This window comes from Callorhinus ursinus, unplaced genomic scaffold (assembly GCF_003265705.2).
Source record: "Callorhinus ursinus isolate GAN/ISIS: 27379988/994484 unplaced genomic scaffold, GSC_fseal_2.0 scaffold12, whole genome shotgun sequence".
Taxonomy (NCBI): domain Eukaryota; kingdom Metazoa; phylum Chordata; class Mammalia; order Carnivora; family Otariidae; genus Callorhinus; species Callorhinus ursinus.
This window is the reverse complement of record NW_027397074.1, coordinates 73,966,261-73,986,029: the sequence shown is the minus strand read 5'-3', so window position 1 is coordinate 73,986,029 and position 19,769 is coordinate 73,966,261. Positions and strand designations below refer to the sequence as shown.

Genomic DNA, 19,769 nt, shown 5'->3' with positions numbered 1-19,769 from the left:
ACATGTGACAGTTGCCAAGAAAGTAGATGTTATGTGAGGTGATAAATGTTAACTAAACTCACCGTGTTCCTCAGGCTACAGAACCCACACTCTTACCTTCTAGCCTTGTTCCACCCACGCAGTAGCCTCTGGTCACATGTGACTGTTGAATACTTAAAATGTGGCTGGTCTGCACCAAGATGTGCTGTGGGAAATACACATTGGATTTCAAAGACCTGGTCTGAAAAAGAATCAAAAAAATCCTGTTGATATTTATATTGATTACACATAGAAATTATATTCCAAATATATTTGGTTAAATAAAATGTATTATTGTGATTGCTGCAAGACTGTTTCTTTTTGCTTTTTTTTAACGGGGCTCCCAGAAAATTTAAATTACATTTGTGACTCATGTTATACATCTACAGGACAGGAGTGCAGTCCCGTACTATTAACCGCATAGCTTTTGGTGCCAGCATTAAATCAGTCGAGACAAGGAGAGGACCCAGTGCAGTGCCTAAAACAAATTAAGCACCAAGAGCTATTGTTAATATTAGTAAGATGAGTGGTTTTCAAATTTTATTCTCAAGTTTGTTTTTCAAGCCATTTCTTATAATATTTAAAAAAGGAGTTCTGGGGACGCCTGGGTGGCTCAGTCGGTTAAGCGTCTGCCTTCAGCTCAAAAGAAAAGACATTCTTATCAAAGCAGAGAGAGAGAGAGAGAGAGAGAGAGCTTGGCGTCTCCCCAGGGACCCATTCACCCTGGGCAACACCTCCACAGGTTGGAAACCCGCATGGTTAAGTCATCCTAAAATGTCCTTGAAGCTCTAGCACCTTCAGAGAAGGTGAAGAGGTGATAGAAGACAAAAACCACGGTGTCTGTCTATGGCAGTCTTTAAAAATGATCATGAACATCTGCACACCACGAACAACAGAAGTTCTCACCAGAAAAAAGGAATGATGATCACGTGACATGATAGAGGTGTTAGCTAACTCTCCAGTGGTCATCATATTGCAATACAGAAGTGCAGCAAATCGAATTAACACATTGTACACCTTAAGCCTACACAATGCTATATGTCAATTATATCTCGATAGAAGTTAATTAATTAATTACCCAAAACAAGATCATGGAAGAACACTACCGTTTTGCTTGGGAGAATCAAAGTGGTTTGGTCCTGGGTCTAGCTAGACACAGTCCAGCAGTTGGGGTGTCATGAACGTGAATGGGAGGAGAGGGTCACTGCGAGTCCCCAGATCATTAGCGGCATATACAATACCCATGCACCACAGCGCTGTTCTGCCTCTGCCCCTCACAACTGCTGACTCCCCACCCATCCACGACCTGGGGAAGGCTCTCGGAGCTGACCCTGGGCACCAAGATGCCTAGGTCCAGCTCCGGGGAAGGGCGGCAAGTGATCCTCAGGCCAGACACTACAATGACTCCGCTGTCCTGAAGGCAACTCCGGGCTGTCAGCCCCAGTTTCTGCCAACCAGGCCTCCCGGCTCTTCCAGCAGCCCTCACCCCTGGCTCTGCTGTGTGTGTGTGTGTGTGTGTGTGTGTGTGTGTGTGTGTGTGTGTGTGGATGGGGACAGCAGCCAGCTCTCTAACAAGTTCCACGAGTCTGTTTGTTAAAGAAAAATTCCAGTGGGTCCATCCAACACATGGAACTCAAGTACAGAAATTATATTTATCCACCCCACTGCCAAGGAGATCACATGCCCCGTGAGTCACTCCAGATGTGCTCAAAAACAGAGTCTGTCTGTGGAAGCCCAGTCCCCCAATCCCGGAGAGAGTCGAATTAGCAGAGGTCCCAATTCCTGTCCCCCCCACCCCACCCCCCTCAGGAGGTTGCCTCTGCCTTCACCCTTCTGGGGCAGGAGAGGGCATCCGTGCACGTCTGTAAAGGGAACGGGGGGTACGAACTACATCTTCGTGCCGGGAGGACCAGTACGGGCATACCTGTAGCTCCCAAGGTCCCATTGGGTTTGAGGACAACTTTTCACCTTTTTAGAGGAAAAGATGTGCTGGAAGACGCTGCTGCTTCTGCTGTTGTGTTACGATGCCCAGGCTACTGTGTCCCACAAGTGGAACAGGGGTAAGTTGCTTTCTATTTGTCTGTTGGATGTTCATTACTCTTCCTTAAATACAATTAGGAATTTGGGGGGGAAGGAATAAGGTGGTGGAAGGAAATTAAAAACCCTGCACCAACCCCCCTCCTTTTATTTCCTCTCTGCCAATCGCTTTAAGCTTCTTGACATGTTAGAAGGTGCTAGAAGCTAATGAGGGATGGGACACTGAAAAATATCAAAGCCACTGAGGGAACTCGGTGGAGGTGAAGAACGCAGAGGGCATGCCTTTCTGACATGCCAGAGCTAAGTCATCTTTGCTTCCAAGAATGTGAGCAGACTCCCTTGAGACTCCCATCCCCAGCTGCTGCAGCCAAGCAGGGCACGTGAAGAGCAGGTACCAGGATTGATGCTAGTATCGTGGGACTGTGGGTGCTGGGGTGCAAAAGGCCTGCTACCTGGGGGACCCCGACAAGGGGTCCTGGGCATTGGCTGTCCACATGGAGGTCTCCATGCTGCTTCCGAGCAGAGGTGGACACATCTTTCTGGCTGGGGACAGTTGGCCCAGTGGCAGGAGAAGAAGAGTGAACCCTTAGCATTCACTCAGGTGTGTGTCAGACAGCTACACCCACCTGTCCCGAGGACCACCTCGGAAAGGAGGGAGCCGGGCAAGGCTGTTCCCTCATGGCTGACTTCCTTTCCCCCGGGACCCCATGGCATCTTTTCCCTATGCCCAGGACTGGCTCCAGTTGGCAGACACTGGTAGCATGTCCAGCCAATTAGAATTGATCACTGCTGGGGACTGAGGGAGCAGCAGTGTGGACCACTCCGTGCAGAGCTCAACTCAACCCTCTCTGCTGCCTAAAATCAACTGAGGTCTCTCTCCCCAAAAGCACTGGAAAAAGAAGTCAGGCTCATAGGTGTTTCTAGAGATCCAAAAGAGGACACAGACTGGCACGGCGGGAGGGGTGGGTGTGGGGCTGAGCCTCCAGGTTCTCAAGGAGAGTGTTGAGGAAAGAAGGGGCATTGAGTGTAGACCAGAGATGCACAGAGCAAATGAATCTGACGCGGGTGGGGAGCAAAAGCCATTCACTTATTTGGGTTTTATGCCCTCAGTTTTAAGCTTGAGATCAGTGATTTGCCAGTTCTCTGAGCTGAGCTGTGAAATGATTGTTACCCAGAGGCAAATAATTAATGGAGCATTTTCCTTTTTTTTCTGGGAACATTACACACACACACACACACACACACACACACACACACACACACACACACACACCCTGCTCATGATGCGCACAAACTTTGGAGGCAACACTTAGGAGAGCAAAGAGACCTTGGCGTTACTTTCGACCACTTACCCCTGTGTGCTACTGGGGGCCTTCCCTAATTTGCCTATTAGAAAAAGATGATAATACCCACCCTCCCAATGCACAGGCTGTGAGAAAGCCAAGTGAGATCATTGGATTTGTAACAAGGCTGTAAACACCACAGCCACGTCATGGGCAATCCTGCAAGAAACGCAGACTTAAGCTCTGCCTTTCATTGGCTGTGTGATGTCTGGCAAGTCTCTTAACCTCTCTGAGCTTCGGTTCACTAACAAGTCACATATTAATAACAGAGCTTATCTCCGCTGCGTGTGGTGAGGGTCATATTCAAAATGTAAATAAAATGCTTTGTAAACGGTGAAGAAGCTTACCAGTGTGAATTCTTACCTACCACCTAAACCAATGAAAAAAAATTTCACTGAAGAAAGTTTGAGGTTCTCATTCCACAGAAGGTTCTATAGCAACATCCGGGGAGCTAGTGCTCTGCCCACCCCCTCCCTGGAGAAGGTCAGCCCCTAAATAATAATAACAAATCTATCTAGAGACAGGAAGCCAGCGCAGCTGGAACAGAGACCGTGATGAGGCAGCTTTGTTAAGTGCTAGATTAGCGGTTCCCGGCAGAGTCAACAAGCGACAGAGTCCCTCCAACCATCATCAAAAAGTCTTCCACGTAGTTGATTTTTTTTTTCATTTTTAACATTTTTTTCTAATTATAAAAGGAATACCCAATTGCCATTTTTTAAAGATGGAATGGGAGTCACACCCATATAAAAAACAATTTTTCCGAATGTACTTAACTGTTCCTTCGCCTTCATCCTTACCCCAACCCCCACCCACCCCAGCGCCAGGCCTAATTTAGAAGAGTTCCCTGTCGAAACAGCCTGAGAGCCACCTCTCCCTGCAGGGTCCTCCACCTCTACCTGCAAATCCCCCCTCCACCCCCTCCAACCCACTCCACCCCGCCTCTCTCCCCCCTCCCCGACCCCCAGCCCCAGCACCCACACCCCGGCCCCCATCCTCCCCCGCCCCCTGCCCCCAAGTGGAAATGTAGAAATCAACCCAAAAGGAACACACCCTGCTGTCAAGACGGCCTTTTTCCTACCATTCTCCCGGCCTCTCCCTAGAACCGCTCTCTAGGATTCGGCCTCTGGAGGCAGTTTTCCACGCCAGCCTGATCCAGCCCCGCCAACTTCACAGAGACCTGGTGACTCACCTGTGGTTAGCTGGTGACTCACCTGTGGTCAGCCGGACACACCTGGCCCAAGCCCCCAGGTCCTGCCAGAACACCACCTGGGGGGCTGAGGAGAACTAACCAGTCTTCAAAAAAGAAAAAGAAAAAAAAAAAGAAATGTATGCATTACATACTATAACTTTTTATTAAATACATGTCAATTGTTCTTTTTAAAAGCAGGTTAATAGGGAAGGATGGCCCTTCAGTTATCTGGTGGAATTTACATCATTTTCAGGATTCCCTTTTAGTGCTGTGTGTGTTTTCAGGCATGAAGGGAAGGTCCCATGGTCAGTGTTCAGTACGTCCTGACTGACTGACAGGACTCAAGCCACTGAGCACAGCCCCGTAGCCCCAGTGACTCGGCGGGGCAGGTGCTCTTCTGACCACACACAGGGAAGGACCCTAGAGCATGGGTGAGCCATCGAGGAGCCCAGATCACTCAGCCAGAAGGCTAGAGCTGGAGGTTGTCACCCACCCCACGTCTGTGGCATCAGTCTGGCTGCCCTCCCTCATCCCCTTCCCACCCCCCAGGTGCTCCCTGCTCCCTGTAGCCCTCTGACCTTCTGGTGCTCCCAGAGGACCCCAACACATGGGGCCAAGATCCTGGCTCCCTCAGAATGTCACTGAAGGGTGGGCCCAGGAGCAGAAAAGTAAATGACATCCGTAAGATCTCACAAAAGAGCTTTCATAAATGAGAGTTTTTCCTTTCCACATCCAAACCATTTCCATGGAGTTGCTTTGACTGCATCGTTAAAAATATCGTTGTATTTTGGCTTGATACGGTGTGCAGTTCGAATCCTTTCCAACAAGCTCTTTGGTATAAATGCTGTGTACAGTTATGCGGGAACAGTGCTTAGCCTTACTACCATTCTTTTCTACCAAACATGTTTGGAAGATGGCGGGGACGAAGATTTTCATCCCAGATTACAAAAAGTCAACGAGAAGGTCAGGCTTCAGAGCAAAGACAGGCTCTTCCATTTAAGGAAACTTCTGTCTGTATGTCTGGGCAAGAAAGCTTGGACAAGCTAAGGTGTGGGGGAGACAGGCGCCCGCCTTGACTGAGAACATTAAAAGGGGCTTCCCCCGGGCAAGAATACAGGCTCCTCGGAGATAAAGGGAGGGGGTGGTAGAGACAGGAGATCACATCTACATTTTGATAATTAGCCAGCACCTGGAACTAAAAATAAGTTCTAGAATCCTCCTGTTAGAAAGAGAAGAATTTAGGGGCACCTGGGTGGTTCAGTCGGTTAAGCATCTGACTCTTGATTTCGGCTTTGGTCTTGATCTCAGGCTTGTGAGTTCAAGCCCCGCCTTGGGCTCCACACTGGGCGTGGAGCATATTAAAAAGGGGGGGGGGTGGGAGGGGAGAGAAGGATTTAGTAAAACACTCTGTTTGAAAAGAATGGAGTTTAGTGACAAGGGTAGTTAATGTGTTTCTATGGGATCATCTACTCCTTCGATAGTTGTGGGCAGGATGCTATGCCCTGGGAATACAGCACTGAACAAAACAGACAAGATCTCACGCCCTCAGGGAGCTGACATCCTAGTGAGGGAAAAAGACACAAACACATATATAAATAAGACATCTGGCTTGTTTGCTGACAATAAATTAGGGACAGAGTATAAAGGATTATACTTTTAAATAGAGAAATCAGGGAGGGTGTCCCCGAGGAGGTGACTAAAGGCCTGAAGGAAACATGGGAGTAAGCCATGCAATCGCTGGAGGAATTATTCCAGGCAGAGGAAAGAGAAGTGCAAAGGCCCTGTGGCAGAAGCATGCCTGGTGTGCTCACGGAGCAGTGAAGAGGCCTGTGGCTGGGGTGGCAGGAGCCAGGGGGGAATAACAGGCTCAGAGAGGCAGGAAGAAGGTAAATCATGTAGCACCTGGTAGCCATTTGAAGATCTTTGGCTTTTACTCTGAGTGAGATGGAAAGCCACTGAGGGTTCTAGACAAAGGAATGACAGCATCTGACCTATGTTTTCATAGAATCACTTCAGTTGTATTAAAAATAGAATGATGGGACTTCTGGGTGGCTCAGTAGGTTAAGCATCCGACTCTTGATTTCGGCTCAGGTCATGATCTCAGGGTCATGAGTTCAAGACCCACATTGGGCTCTGGGCTCAGGAGGGAGTCTGCTTGAGATTCTCTCTCCCTCTCCCTATGCCTCTTCCCCTGCTCACACACGCTCTCTCTCTCTCTCTCTCTCTCTCTCTCTCTCTCCCTCTCAAATAAATGAATAAATCTTAAAAAAAAAAAAGAAGAAGAAGAACAGAACAAGGGTGGGAGCCAAGGATGGAAGCTAAGACAACTTTAGGAGAGGTGCTCAAGCCTTGAACCAGGAGTCTAGCAAGAAGTAGACGGGTTCCAGATATATGTTGAAGGCAGAGCCGGGAAGATTTGCTGATTGGTTGGATGTGCCATGTGAAAGAGAAAAATCAAGGATGACTCCAAGGTTTTTGGCCTGAGCAACTGAGAGAGATGGGGAAGACTATAGACAGCAGGATGGGTGTGTGGGGGAGCAGCGTTTGTATGTGTGTGGTGTGTGTGTGGTGTGTGTGCATGTGTGTGTGGCATGTGTCTGGTTTGTGTGGGGGTATGGTGCATGCATATGTGGAGTGTGTGTGTGTGTGTGGTATGTGGTGTGGTGTGGTGTGGTAGGTGTGTGTGTGTGTGCACACAGTGTGGCATGCGTCTGGTGTGTGTATGTGGTATGTGCGGTGTGCGTGTTGTGGTGTGTGTATGTGTGTGTGTGTGTGTGTGTGTGGTATGTGCGGTGTGCGTGGTGCGGTGTGGCGTGTGCGTGTGTGCGTGCACATGGTGTGGCATGCGTCTGGGGTGTGTGTGTGTGTGGTATGTGCGGTGTGGCGTGTGCGTGTGTGCGCGCGCGCTGGGGTCGGGCCGGGTATGGGTCAGGAGAGGCAGCTCTCACCAGCCGGCACGGAGATGCGGGCCGGCGGTTGGGTGGCCGGACGTCGGGTCTGGAGGGTGAGGCCGGAAGTCCGCAGGGCAGTGGTGTGGCCAGAAGTGAGGAGAGACGGGGCTTGAGGAGGACTCGGCCGCGTGAAGAGGCAGGTGAGAAGGAAGAGCCGCCTGTACAGAGGCCTTTATGTTTTTCAGACAGAAGAAGTGCTGGTGCTGATGTGAAAGATCCAGTAGCGAGGCGGGGACGGGGGGGTGTACGACCGTGAACTCACGATGAGAACACGTAAGACGGTTGTGTTTTCCTCCGGCCACATCCGGGTGCACAGGTGCAGCAGGGGACACGGGCCGAGATGGGCTGTGACTTTGCCAAGCCATTGCAGAGAACAAAGAGGGAGCGAAGGAGTTGAGGGTCTAGAGTGATCCCAGGGCCCTAGTAATGTGACCTTTCGTACCACAGGATTATAAATCGAAGTTAGAGAATTTTTTTAAAATTCTGTGTGTGGTAAGGGGCACCTGGGTGCCTCAGTCCGTTAAGCGGCTGACTCTTGAGTTCAGCTCAGGTCATGATCTCAGGGTCATGAGATGGAGCCCTGCATTGGGTTCTGCGCTGGGCGTGGAGCCTGCTTAAAATTCTCTCTCTCCCTCTTCTTCTGTCCCTCCCCCAATCACGCACACTCTTTCTCTCTAAAAAAAGAAAAAAATTATGTGTGATTCATTTCAGAATATGTCTTATACCAAATGCACTCATTCATAATTAACTGCACTATCTTTCCTGAGCCCAGTGTTCAAGGCGATACACCTACAAAAAGATAGCATTGTTCTCCCTATCGGTGAGATAGGGTTCGGGAGCCTGCGAGGTCTGGATTTAATCTCAGTCCTACGGCAAACAAATTGGGTGGCCTAGGGCAAGTTTCTTAACCTCCGCGTTTCTTCATCTGTGAAATGGCATGTTAGTACTCACCTCAGAAGGTGCGTATGGAACGCACGAGCACGTCGACTAGCACACAGTGCACTCATGTGCTGTTACGGTATCTGAGCTTCACATTTTAACAACTTTGGTCTGCGGTCCGAACGCGTCTCTCAGCAGAAGATATAGACAAAACATGCCATAATACAGACTCTCGAATCTCTGGATCCAGTTCCTGGACTGGATCAGTGAACGTGCATGACCTTTAGCAAGCAAATCCTTTGTTCTATGCTGGTCTGTCCGATATATCATAGACCCTCAATGTCCCCCCACCCCCAAGGCTCATATGTCCAGGGAGTCAGGGAGGAGGGGAGAAGCTCACGGTCTCCCTGCCCCGAGACCAGCCTTGCAGCAGACCTTCGTGCTAGGAAACGTGGAAGCCTCTGATGTCCCCTGGTCACACTGAGTGGTCCTCGTGGGCACATTCACATCCTGAAGAAATAGCTGGAGGGCAGGCTGGCTGCAGAGTATTGAGAGGAAACGTAGAAAACAGATTGGCCCAGTTTTACATCAAGCAAGAGGAACATGAAGTCAGTGATTTCGACAAACCTGTCCCGGTAGCCTTCTTGCTTGAGGCTCCACGCTCGGGTGGGGTCCTTCTGCCTGTTTCTGGCCTCCCACACGGTCCCCGCTCTCCCCTCTCTCTGCAAAGGTGCCGTCGCTAATGGCCATCCAGTGGGGACCCCTCAGGTCTCCCTCGCATCAGCCTGGTCGAGGCCATGCTGCCCCAGATGAGCAGGCAGCCAAGCTTATGATGACCTCCATCAAGGCAGGCGATGAGCTGGCCGGACAGGAAAACCTGAGCAAAGCCTGAAGAGTCTGCACGGCTGTTTTGGTTTGGTGAGGCTTTTTAAAAATCCCTGGCTCATCTTTATTTCTATTTAAGATTTTTTTCTTAAGATTTTATTCATTTATTTGACAGAGAGAGAGAGAGAGAGAGAGAGCACAAGCAGGGGGAGCAGTGGAGGGAGAGGGAGAAGCAGGCTCCCTGCTGAGCAAAGAGCCCGATGTGGGGCTCGATCCCAGGAGCCTGAGATCATGACCTGAGCCGAAGGCAGACGCTTAACCCACTGAGCCACCCAGATGCCCCCAGAATCCGTGGCTCATCTTTAAAATCATCCCCACATATATACTGAGCCTTCCCTTGAAGCCCAGCGTTATGCAGACATCGAGGTCAAGCAGGGGGAGCGTAAACTTCCTCCCTCGTTCCCAGGAGCCGGCCACCCTGACGAATGCTTTCAGGTGACAGACAGCAAGATGGGAAATGTGGAGACAGGACGCAGAGGGCATACGGAGCTGGAGAAAGGACACCGGTGGCCAGTGGGGTTGCAGGGAAAGGCTTCCTGGGGGAGCAGGGCGGTGTGTCTAACCACGCAGGAGAAGGTCTAGCTTAAAGCTTCGCTCATACATGCCTCTGGGAGCTGGTCAGCTCTCACGTGGGCCATTTGCATTTCTGGCAGAGTCCAGCCTTCCCCTGTCGCACACAAGAACGTCGGGAGTGACTGTATATTTAACCTTTTATCCAAATGTTTTGCCAAGGACCAGACAAAGCTTATTTCTCGCCCCACCCCCACCGCGCCCCCTTCCAGCATCTCTGCAAAGGTGAATCTGTCCCTCTCTAGGCCTCACCTTCGTTCCAGAGAGTCAGACCCCGGCCTCTCAGATGTCTGGCCCGGAGACGGCTGCGTTTCCACATCCAGGGCAGTAGAAAAGCACCTGCTGGACACATCATCCAAGCAGCCCCAGCAACGGGCGGGGGTCCGATAGAAGGTGGTGGAAGCATGTGAGCAGGAGAACAAGGGGGGAGGTAGTCCATCTTTCAGATTTCTGTGCCCCCCACACATACACTTTCTGGGGCAATGATCAGTCTCCTGGTCTAGAGGCTGAAGCTATTTCTAACGATCTTCCCCAAACTGTGTTATCATTCTTAAAAAGAATCAGAACAAGGGCTCTTGGAAACAACAGTGTTTTCATGATTAAGCTGAGCTTTGAATCCAGAAGTATTTTCTTCCCCATTCTTTGAGAATTCAGGGTCCACTTGGGGTGTGTGTGTTAAAGGAGTGTTGGTGTTCACAGGGAGACAGTTCAGCTATGAAGAACTTTCTGGAAGGCAGCCATCCCAAGTCTGAGAAGACAGGAAGCAGAAAGGGCTCCTTGCCCAGGGCATTCATTCCCTCCTATCCCCTTCACCTACTGGGGTGTGAATTTTTTTAAGGGAACAACACCTGTAATTTCACAATAAGAATGGAATCCGGGGACAAGAATTAAAGAAGTAAAGGTGGTCTCGGATCCTATCCTGAGAATGGGATTTCATCCACCCTTTCATGGTAAGAAGAGAAAAAGGGCACACAGAAAGAAGCAGGTCACATCTCGGTCTAGAACCGGGTTTGATCCTGGTGTTATCGCCCACCAAAGAGAAATTAGAGTCAAAGTACGCACACTCTTTGTGCCTCTACTCGTTTGTCTCTGAGAACATGATGGCCCTGGTCTCTTCAGATGACCCCCTCAGATGGGAGTGGGGTTTGCCTCATAGCAGGGCACCCGCTGCGTGGCTGTGGGTCTGGATAACCCAATGCCTGCCCACTGTAGTGACCTGGAAGCTGTAAAAAATCCCATTGCCTACATCCACCCCAGGGAGAGGCCCATGAATTGGCCTGGGAGCTGGCCTTGGGCATTTGGGATTTTCCAAACTCCCAGGTGATCCAGATGTCCGGTCAAGGGTGACAACTACCGGGTTACCCTAAGAGTGGCCATATGGCCAGGGCAGCTCCTTCTCCACAACGTCAGGTCAAGCACCCTCTGATTCTCAACCTTGGCTGCCATTAGAAGCTGCCATAAGAAGCCTAGGAAGCTTTGAAAAAAAACTCTTCCTGTCCCATGTGCACCCCGCTCAATTAAATCAGAACCTCTGCTGCTGGGACCCATGCATCAGCCCCTTGGGTCAAGGTTGCAAATCAGTGGAGCCGGGGATGCCTCCCTCCACCTGATACTGTAGGCAGAGGCAATGAATGAACAGAGTCCAAGGCCTTCTCAAGCCCTAAAATCTGTGATTCTGTGGGAAGTTGGCACTTTTCTGACAAAGAAAACAAATTTTGTTAAACTGCTGGGCTAGGAACTAATGCTCAGCAATTCATAGGCTCCTTCCCCTGAAATGCTCTGGGGAAGCAGAGTTGGTCACTCTGCCCATCAAGGCTTCCTTCAGTGCAGGGACTTGGTCAGCCTGCCAGGCTCTGCTGGGGGTAGAGAAACACAGAACCATATTTATCCCAGCCTGCGAGGAACCTGTGGTATAGATAATAAATGAGTTACAGAGTAAACAGTATTATAGCAATACAACATCCAACCAGCTTTTTCCAGGAAGTAGGAGATGCCCACCAGTGAGCTTTTCAGGAAATGTCCTTTACACTGAAGATGTTTCATTTGTATCACTTCCAATTGAAAACCTTCTAGAATGCTTAGGCAATGCCCTGCCTTCTTTAACCAGAGTACACTGGACATCACTAGACTCTTTCTTGGTGGTTCCAAGGGCACCATTATCAAGAAGGAGAACTGTTGTGTATGGTTGTACAACTTGTGGTTCGCACAATTTCAGGGGGCACTACTTACCTCCAAGTCTCTTGGATTTTTACAGTTAGCTGCCCAGGCTTCTGGCAGATCACATTCAAGTGTCTTGAAGAAGATGCACCTTTTTTTATCAGCTGGCAGCAGGGAGACGAATCCCTTCTGCACAGTGCCCTGCTACAAGGTGGGGCTGGGGTGAACGGGGCTGTCTGCTCCTACCCAACACGATCCTGGAGAACGGCAATTTGTCCTGATTAGTCCCATACTCTGTAATAGTTGGTCTCCTCCTTTACCTGTCCTCTGTCAGTTCCCAATTCTGCTACCCCCTCTACCTCTAGCAGCTCATCCATCTTCCTCCAGCTACAACTTCTAAATGCAGTCACCAAGGAATAACACTGACAAGTCATTGACTTCATACCAAATGCATCTCTAAGTCAGCCAGCCCTTGGGGGAAGCGCTGAGCTTGGCTCCCCACACCCCTAGGGCCAAGCGTCAGGGTCTTGTGGCAGCTCCTTTCCTGCACTTTGTCACCTGTATTCAGATTCTTGGCAGCTATATCTCAGATGGCCGGGGACTAGCCAGAAGTCTGATCCTCTCATTAAAAGGGTTGTCAATAAATATAAACCAGCCCCTCCTATTGATAAAGGGAACAGTATTATTAGAGAACTCATCTATTGAATTGGGGCAGGGGGAGGGCTATCAGTTTGCTCATTTCTGTTTTATTTTGTTTTATGTAAATTCTCAGGGTATACATACCCCTAGACATACATATTTTTCAAAACTTTCTGGGATGATTCTGATGAGCAGCCAGGTTTGAAATCGCTGGTCTGAAATAGTAACGTCTGACATGCCTAGGAGTTCTCGGGGACACACCAGAGTCATCTGTCACCTCTCGCCGCTTCACGTCTACCACCACCTGGAGTCAGTCACTCTCCGGACTGGCTGACCGGTCTCCAGGCCATGTGCACAGCGCAGCCCCTCGAGCTAACTCTGGTTTCTTGCAGCTGTGCTGTTTCCTGCTGCCCATCGGCCAAAGAGATCCTCATCAATGCCCTTGAACCCCGTCCTGCAGAACTCCCTGGAGGAAGTTGAACTGCTCTATGAGGTAGGCAGAAGGGAAAGTGGTCAATTCAAGTCACGCAAAAGGCATTGCACCTTCTCTATGTTTTTTGGAGAAGGGACCTAAGCGCCAGAGGGACTGGTCTAGACTACTTTGCGGATTCATCCCATCCCAGAGCCAGGTCTTCCTCGTATCTCCCCCCCTTTCCCACACACCATGACATGGAAGGATGGCATCGGGAGTTCAGTCAAGGCAAAATTAGAGATTTCCGTTTGGCCCCGAGGTGCCACCGCCAGCACCTGAGCAGCAGAGTTGGGCAACATTCCCAAGCAGAGGTTTTGAGGCAGGACTGGTCAGGAGTGCTCGGGCAATGCCACGCCAGGTGTCTCAGGAACTGCATGCTGGGGCAGCTCCATTTCTGATGGGCTGGGGCCACCGCGAAGCTCTCTTCCTCTGCCTCTCTCACCTGGGCCCCTAAGACCTTACTCATCCTCCAAACCACAGGTAAATTCCCCAAGGCTGCTTGGACTGGTTCAGTGATAAAACTCCCAGTTCAAGATCTGAGCTGTCGTTCTGGTTCTGGCCCCATCAGCTGGGTGACCTCGCGTCAGCCGCCATTGCTCTCTGGGCCTGAATCTCCTCCACTGTTAAATGAGGAACTACGATGATCTCCAAAATTCCCCTCCTGCCTTGATATCCTCTCACATCCTCCACGTCCCAGAACTGTCTGGCTAAGAGACAGCATACTGCAGCCAAGCAGTTGAGCTGGGGGAAGGGGAAGGGATTTCAAATCCCACCACGGGGGACAAACTTTGCCAAGTCTTGAACTTGGGAGTCACATGAACAGATCTGTTCTAGAAAGATAGCAGACAGTAGCATGGAGGATGGATTAGAGCCAGGAGGAATCGGAGACAGAGAGGAAAGTTAGAATTTGAAGTCCAAGAAGTATTTATTACGTTGCTGGGATGAGCCCAGCACGGAGCAGGGGATGCACGCGGCCGACTCCACGCTACTCTTAAAGAACAGGTGAGAAATGAGGACAAATCTCTGTATCCCACTTAATTCCTGGCACAATTCTCTGCATCCTTCGAATTCAGCTTCTGATTTTAAATTACCCAAAATAGTCAGTTCATGCTCTAGAAGATCTTTGGTGAGTGGGTGGGAGGGGGATCAGGAACTAGTGCGCTGGTCCAGGCCACTAGTAACAGTAAGCAGTCCCTGAAATAGTGGCCTTGTACCAGGCACCATATTTGTCTTACTTACTTCTCACAATATCCCAGTGAAGTGTTGTGGTCACTAATCATCTCACAGAGGAGGAAAATGAGGCTCAGAGAAATTAAGTAACTCATCCAGCTGGTGGGAAAGTCAGAATTGGAGATGCAGCTGCCTCCCCAGATGAACATATGTGATAATGAACACAGTGATGTCCTCAGCGATGCCCGAATGCTTCATGTCTTTCCACATCCCGTGTCTCTCTCCAGTTCCTGCTAGCTGAACTTGACATCAGCCCTGACCTGCAGATCTCCATCAAGGACGAGGAGCTCGCCTCCCTGAGGAAGGCCTCGGACTTCCGCATTATCTGCAATCACGTGATCCCCAAGCGCATCCCAGACATCCGCCGGCTGAGTATCAGCCTCTCCAACCACCCTGGCATCCTCAAAAAAGAGGACTTTGAAAGGACAGCGCTGACCCTGGCCTACACGGCCTACCGCACAGCCCTGTCCCAAGGGCATCAGAAGGACATCTGGGCCCAGTCCCTCCGTAGCCTCTTCCGGGCCCTGCAGCACGACTTGATGCGGTCCTCAGGCCCCAGAGTGTCTCCCTGAGAGACTGGCCGGCACCAGGACCACGGACCAGGGACTGACACACACAGTAATCCAAATACTCTTCATTCTCTACTCCGTTTACAGAGCCCAGCAACAAAGCACACGCCACCAACTCAGAGTAGCAGAGGTAAAATAATGACACCATCATGTTCTTTGCCCCTTATAGATTCCTGACAAGCACGTCTGATTCATGTCACAGTGTGACCTGGGCTGGAAGAAAGGGCTAGAGTGGTAATTTTGAGATGCCTCCGAAGGCCCCATGATTTGCCTGGCGACATGTAGAAGTCTCAGCCATGCTTCAACACCGAGTGACTGCCACCAACACCCAAGGGCGAGCACAGAGCTAGAGGAGAAAACACAGAGGTTTGGGCATGGCGGGAAGATGGGGGACAGACCTCAGGCTGTGAGGCTGATTGAACATCTTTCCAAAGGTTCTATAGTAAGAGACTAAAAAAAAAACAAAAACAAACAAAAAAAACCCAACCTAGAGCTATAGCCAAATAAATACATTGTTATCAGAGATATACTTCTCACCTTTTCCAAAAGTTGCCAAGAAGAATCAGTTAGAAAATCAGTAATTTTATGATCTATGGGTCTTGATTCTTCTTCTCTGAAAGTTGATCTAATATGGAGGAGAAACATGAAGGGGGCCCACAGAAAGGCTGCAAAAGTCATGCCTTGTCTTCCAAACAGAGAAAGCAAGCTAATGCAGAGAGGGTCACCCTCATCACCCTAATGAAGAGGTGGCACCAAAGGCCATGTCTAGCCAAATGCTTAAAATCATTTAACATCACCAGAAAATGAGGTGCTCCAAATAAAAATGATTTTTCAGATGACAGGGTTTCCTCTTTCAAATGCCAAAACTTTCCTTTGAGCAATATTGACCTGGTATCTTGTTAAACTCTACATACGAAACAACTTAGGCTTTTATTTAATATCTTTGAAACACCCTGATGAAGGAGTTGGATAAAATAACCTCTAACATTGCTTTAACTGCTTCTGAAATGCCCATGATCATTGAGCTAAGTGCGAGCTATTACAGGGAGGACAGCAGGACCTAAGGGACCTGCTGGACTGTTTGCGCCGATCCTGGAAGGCCCCAGGCTCTTCTAATTCTGCATGTGCTCTGAGCTCTTCGGCCGCCTTCTTCACGGTGAGGCTTTGAGATGCACTTTTCTTTCTTGCCGACAGAACCTGCCCTTTGCAATGTGTTCTTTTTTTAGCTGCTATCGCCTGAAGAGCAAGATGGCTAGGCTTGTTATAATTCTAGGTTAAGTATGAGTTAGCAGATGAAGATCTCTGCTAGCAGGAAAGCCCTGGGCTCTAGGACAGACTCCCCACCAGCTCAAGGGTCTTTCTAGCTCTCCTGGGTTGACAGCTGGGTTTTGGAGGCTACCATTGCAAGAGGTCTAATGGTTGAATGAGTGAGACCTTATCGGGCTAAATTCGATTCTGAAATGGGTATTTAACAGTTGTCATTTGATGATGCCTGAAGCTACTCTGGACCTCTTAAAAACTTTGAATAAGTGATCTCCGAGCTGCACAAGCTGCATGATCACCTTGGAGAAACAGTAGTATGTGGAGGAAGAAGGTGTTCACCATCAGAGAAGAATACAGCTTGGCAGCCTCATGTGCTTGGGCTCAGAAGATTAGTAACTGTCCGTCTCTCTGGTTCTCATTCCCTGGTTATACTTCTCTCTTACCTCCCTCAAATGCAGTCTCTGATATTTGCTTTTTGTTCAGTTTTTCTCTTTCTAATATTATGTATTCTCTTTGACATGGTTACTAAGCTGGTCTCTTTATTTTAGTTGGTGTCTCTTCTGCTCTAGCTTTGGGCCCAGTTCTGATTATCTTTGTGTCCACTTCTTAGAGGCGTCTCCCAGTCTCTTTGGGCAGACGTTTGCTCACTTGAACTCTGCCTGCCTGCACTCTGATGCTCACTGTCTTTCCGCCCCCTTCGGGTATCACTGTCTGACTCAAACAAAGGTCAATGTACAGGGTTGGGATTTCCCAAAAGGCAGATTAGCCTCATGGTCTGCCTCCACTATTTGTACTTTCCCTGGATGTGGGGTGGGGAGGAGGTGAGCAGAGGCCTCAACCTGTCGACATTGGGCAATAGCCCAGCCTCAGAGTCTTGCATCCCACCCGAGGGCTCCACGCCCCTTAGGTTGGATCTGAGTGCTTTCTTCCAGTCACTGGGTGGAAAGACCACCCTCTAGGCCCTCCGTGTCTTCCATGTTATGGTATACATGCCTGCTCCCAGGGGTAGGAGATCCATGAATGGGAGGACGGTTCCCAGGACCAGTGATAAAACGGTAGTTATTCACCCTGCAGCAAAAAATTAAAGGCACCTGTGTAGTCATAAATCGGGGCCCATTTTATGTGGCAGTCAATGACTGAAAAAAAAACAGAAACAAGAAGGGCATAACCTTTTTAAAGACAAATGACAATTCCACTTTTACTAACTAGATGACACTAGTAATGACTATTTTAGGCTGAATACAAATTGACTATTTACCCACAAGAACAGTTTATAATAATAACTTCATTTACAAGCAAAGTCAAATATAACACACTCACCACCACCACCCCCAAGACCCGACCCTTTGCTCAATGAACAGTAAAGTAGTAGACTGGACAGAAACAGACTGTCCCATTTTGCCTCATTAATACCACACTGTAACACCACGATCACAACCGGGTCACATTTTTGTCATATGTACACACAGAATAATCTAGGGCATGGTGTCTGTCATGGAACTTTGCCTGTAACTTAGGGAATTTGCCCGTAACTAATTCTGCCATTTCTATACTGCTGGGGACTTTTAGGATTTAAAAATTCTGGAAGCATCTTCTAGAGTTGGCACCCTCATGGCTACTTCTGGTGTCACTCAAGAGACATTGAAAAACATCTATGTGCTGAAACTTCCATTGCTCTGTCATCTCACCTTGAATCTAAAAAAAGAATCGCCTCAGTGATAAATCAGTCAGAAGGTATTTCCACAGGTGAACGCTTGTCAAATGTCTTTACACGGCGCCCCTTAGTCGCCTAACCCATTTTAACATCTTACATTTTTTTTTATTGTGGTAAAAAACACGTGAAATTTACCATCTGAATGTCTAAGTGCACAGTACAATAGTGTTAGCTCTATCCATATTGTGGTATGACAGATCTCTAGAACTTTTCATCTTGCAAAATTGATACCTCTGTAACAACTCCCCTCCCCGCCCCCAAACCCCCCCCACCCCCGGCAGTGCCTGGCACCTGCCTTTCCACTTTCTGTTACTAAGAGTTTGACTACTTTAGATACCTCATCTAAGTGGAACCTGCCTTCTATTTCTCAAGCATAGTATTCTGGAAAATGTTTCCTTCATCTGAAAAAACGGATAGAGTCACGAAGAAGAACTACTGGTCTTAATTGTGTCCCTCACCTTACCTAACTTTATTTAACAATTATTCACTTATGGTGTAATAAAAAATGTCCTGATCGAGTTTACTAGGCTCCATGGAATCTATGTTATGGAATCTTTGTTAAGGAATTTGAAGTGGTCTAGGGGTGAATGGTGGATGTTGAGTTCCTCAGCTGTTTATTAATTTTCCAGCCTATGGGTGGTATTATTTGCCAGCCTATTACCTTTGGGTGGTTATATTTGCCACCCAAACATCACACCTGTGGTCTTGTTCATTCTGAGTTTCAAAATCAGCACAAAAAGGAGGCCCGAATGTAGCAAACATGGCAGCCAGTCTTTCACATGCATTTAAAGAGATGGGTCATCATAGCCTATCCTATAGTGGCAAGATAACCTGGAAGGGAACCTGGGCTGTCCATAATTGCCCCTGCCTTGGAAGTCAAGAAGAACTGGTTTTCTGGAGTCACTTCTCCAGTCTCTTTGCGTTTAGCCTGGGGACCATTTCCAACTGCAGACCTTGGAATGCCATTCTTGCATTCTGTGAATTCAAGAAAAACATGGGTAACCTTACCCACATGTCCCTTCTGAGAAAAGAGGCTAACAGCTTCTCCCGATCTCTAAGCAGCAGAAATTGCAGGGTGCAACAGCTGCTGAGGCCCTGACCCTGAACTTGTCAACTTCCCTGCCCTCCCACCTCCTTCCTCCTTGCATACCGGCCAAAGGAAGCTTTCTGCTTCTTTTTTGGTAAAGAGCCTCTTTGGTAAAAGAGGAGCATTTGAGCACCTACTCCAGTCAAGAAAGACCACTGACATCGGGGCTCCAAGGGCCTTTGAAATGAGAGCGGCATCTAGACTTTTCCAGAGAGGTAGTAGCCACCCTTCCCATTCTCCCTAAAGGTCTGTGGTCTTTCTTATCGGCTAACACCTTCTGCTGACCCAGATGCTTTGTATTCACTCAGATGCTGAAGCAAATGATCTTTGTCATCAGGGAAGTCCGAAGGGCTTAATATTGTACACTCGGGGGGCAAATTTCTCCAGAATTATTATTTCATTTTCTCCCTGCCACCAAACACATCTTCCTAAGGACAAGGTTCGTAAGTGCTCTCCCAGGGAAAGCTCTGCGTAAGTGGGATCATGTTTACGATGATGATCATCACTCCAGCCCCTAGGATGTTTGAGAAACAAAAATAAGCTTTACAAGTTGCCTAGGTTCTGCAGACTCAGCAGGCCCCTGCTGGGACCAATCCAGGGCTGCCTCTGGAAGAGATACTGCCTCGATCTTTCCAACGTACTGATTGGCTTTGAGGCATGGGCGGGGCCAGGGCCACTGCCTGGGTCCGGCTCCCCATAGGTGAAGGAAAGTTAAGGTGGGCTTCCAGCAAGACTTTTGTCCGGTGACCGCAAGGAAAGTCTTGGG

The 19,769-nt window shown here is 48.9% G+C and overlaps 1 protein-coding gene across 1 annotated transcript; it reads left to right on the top strand.

Annotated features, from left to right (window-relative positions):
- Positions 1-1,774: 1,774 nt before the first annotated feature.
- Positions 1,775-18,425, top strand: FAM180A (family with sequence similarity 180 member A). The gene is made up of 3 exons (XM_025854993.2): positions 1,775-2,078; positions 13,061-13,161; positions 14,598-18,425. Exons 1-3 carry the CDS (start codon positions 2,003-2,005, stop codon positions 14,940-14,942), a joined length of 522 nt encoding a protein of 173 aa, XP_025710778.1. The 5' UTR covers positions 1,775-2,002; the 3' UTR covers positions 14,943-18,425.
- The last annotated feature ends 1,344 nt before the right edge of the window (positions 18,426-19,769 follow it).

Bases quoted from the DNA above. Each gene is read 5' to 3' on its own strand.
- FAM180A (XM_025854993.2), top strand. From the start codon at position 2,003: ATGTGCTGGAAGACGCTGCTGCTTCTGCTGTTGTGTTACGATGCCCAG. The intron at 2,079-13,060 runs GTAAGTTGCTTT...GGTTTCTTGCAG, and splicing joins GTCCCACAAGTGGAACAGGG to CTGTGCTGTTTCCTGCTGCC. The intron at 13,162-14,597 runs GTAGGCAGAAGG...GTCTCTCTCCAG, and splicing joins AAGTTGAACTGCTCTATGAG to TTCCTGCTAGCTGAACTTGA.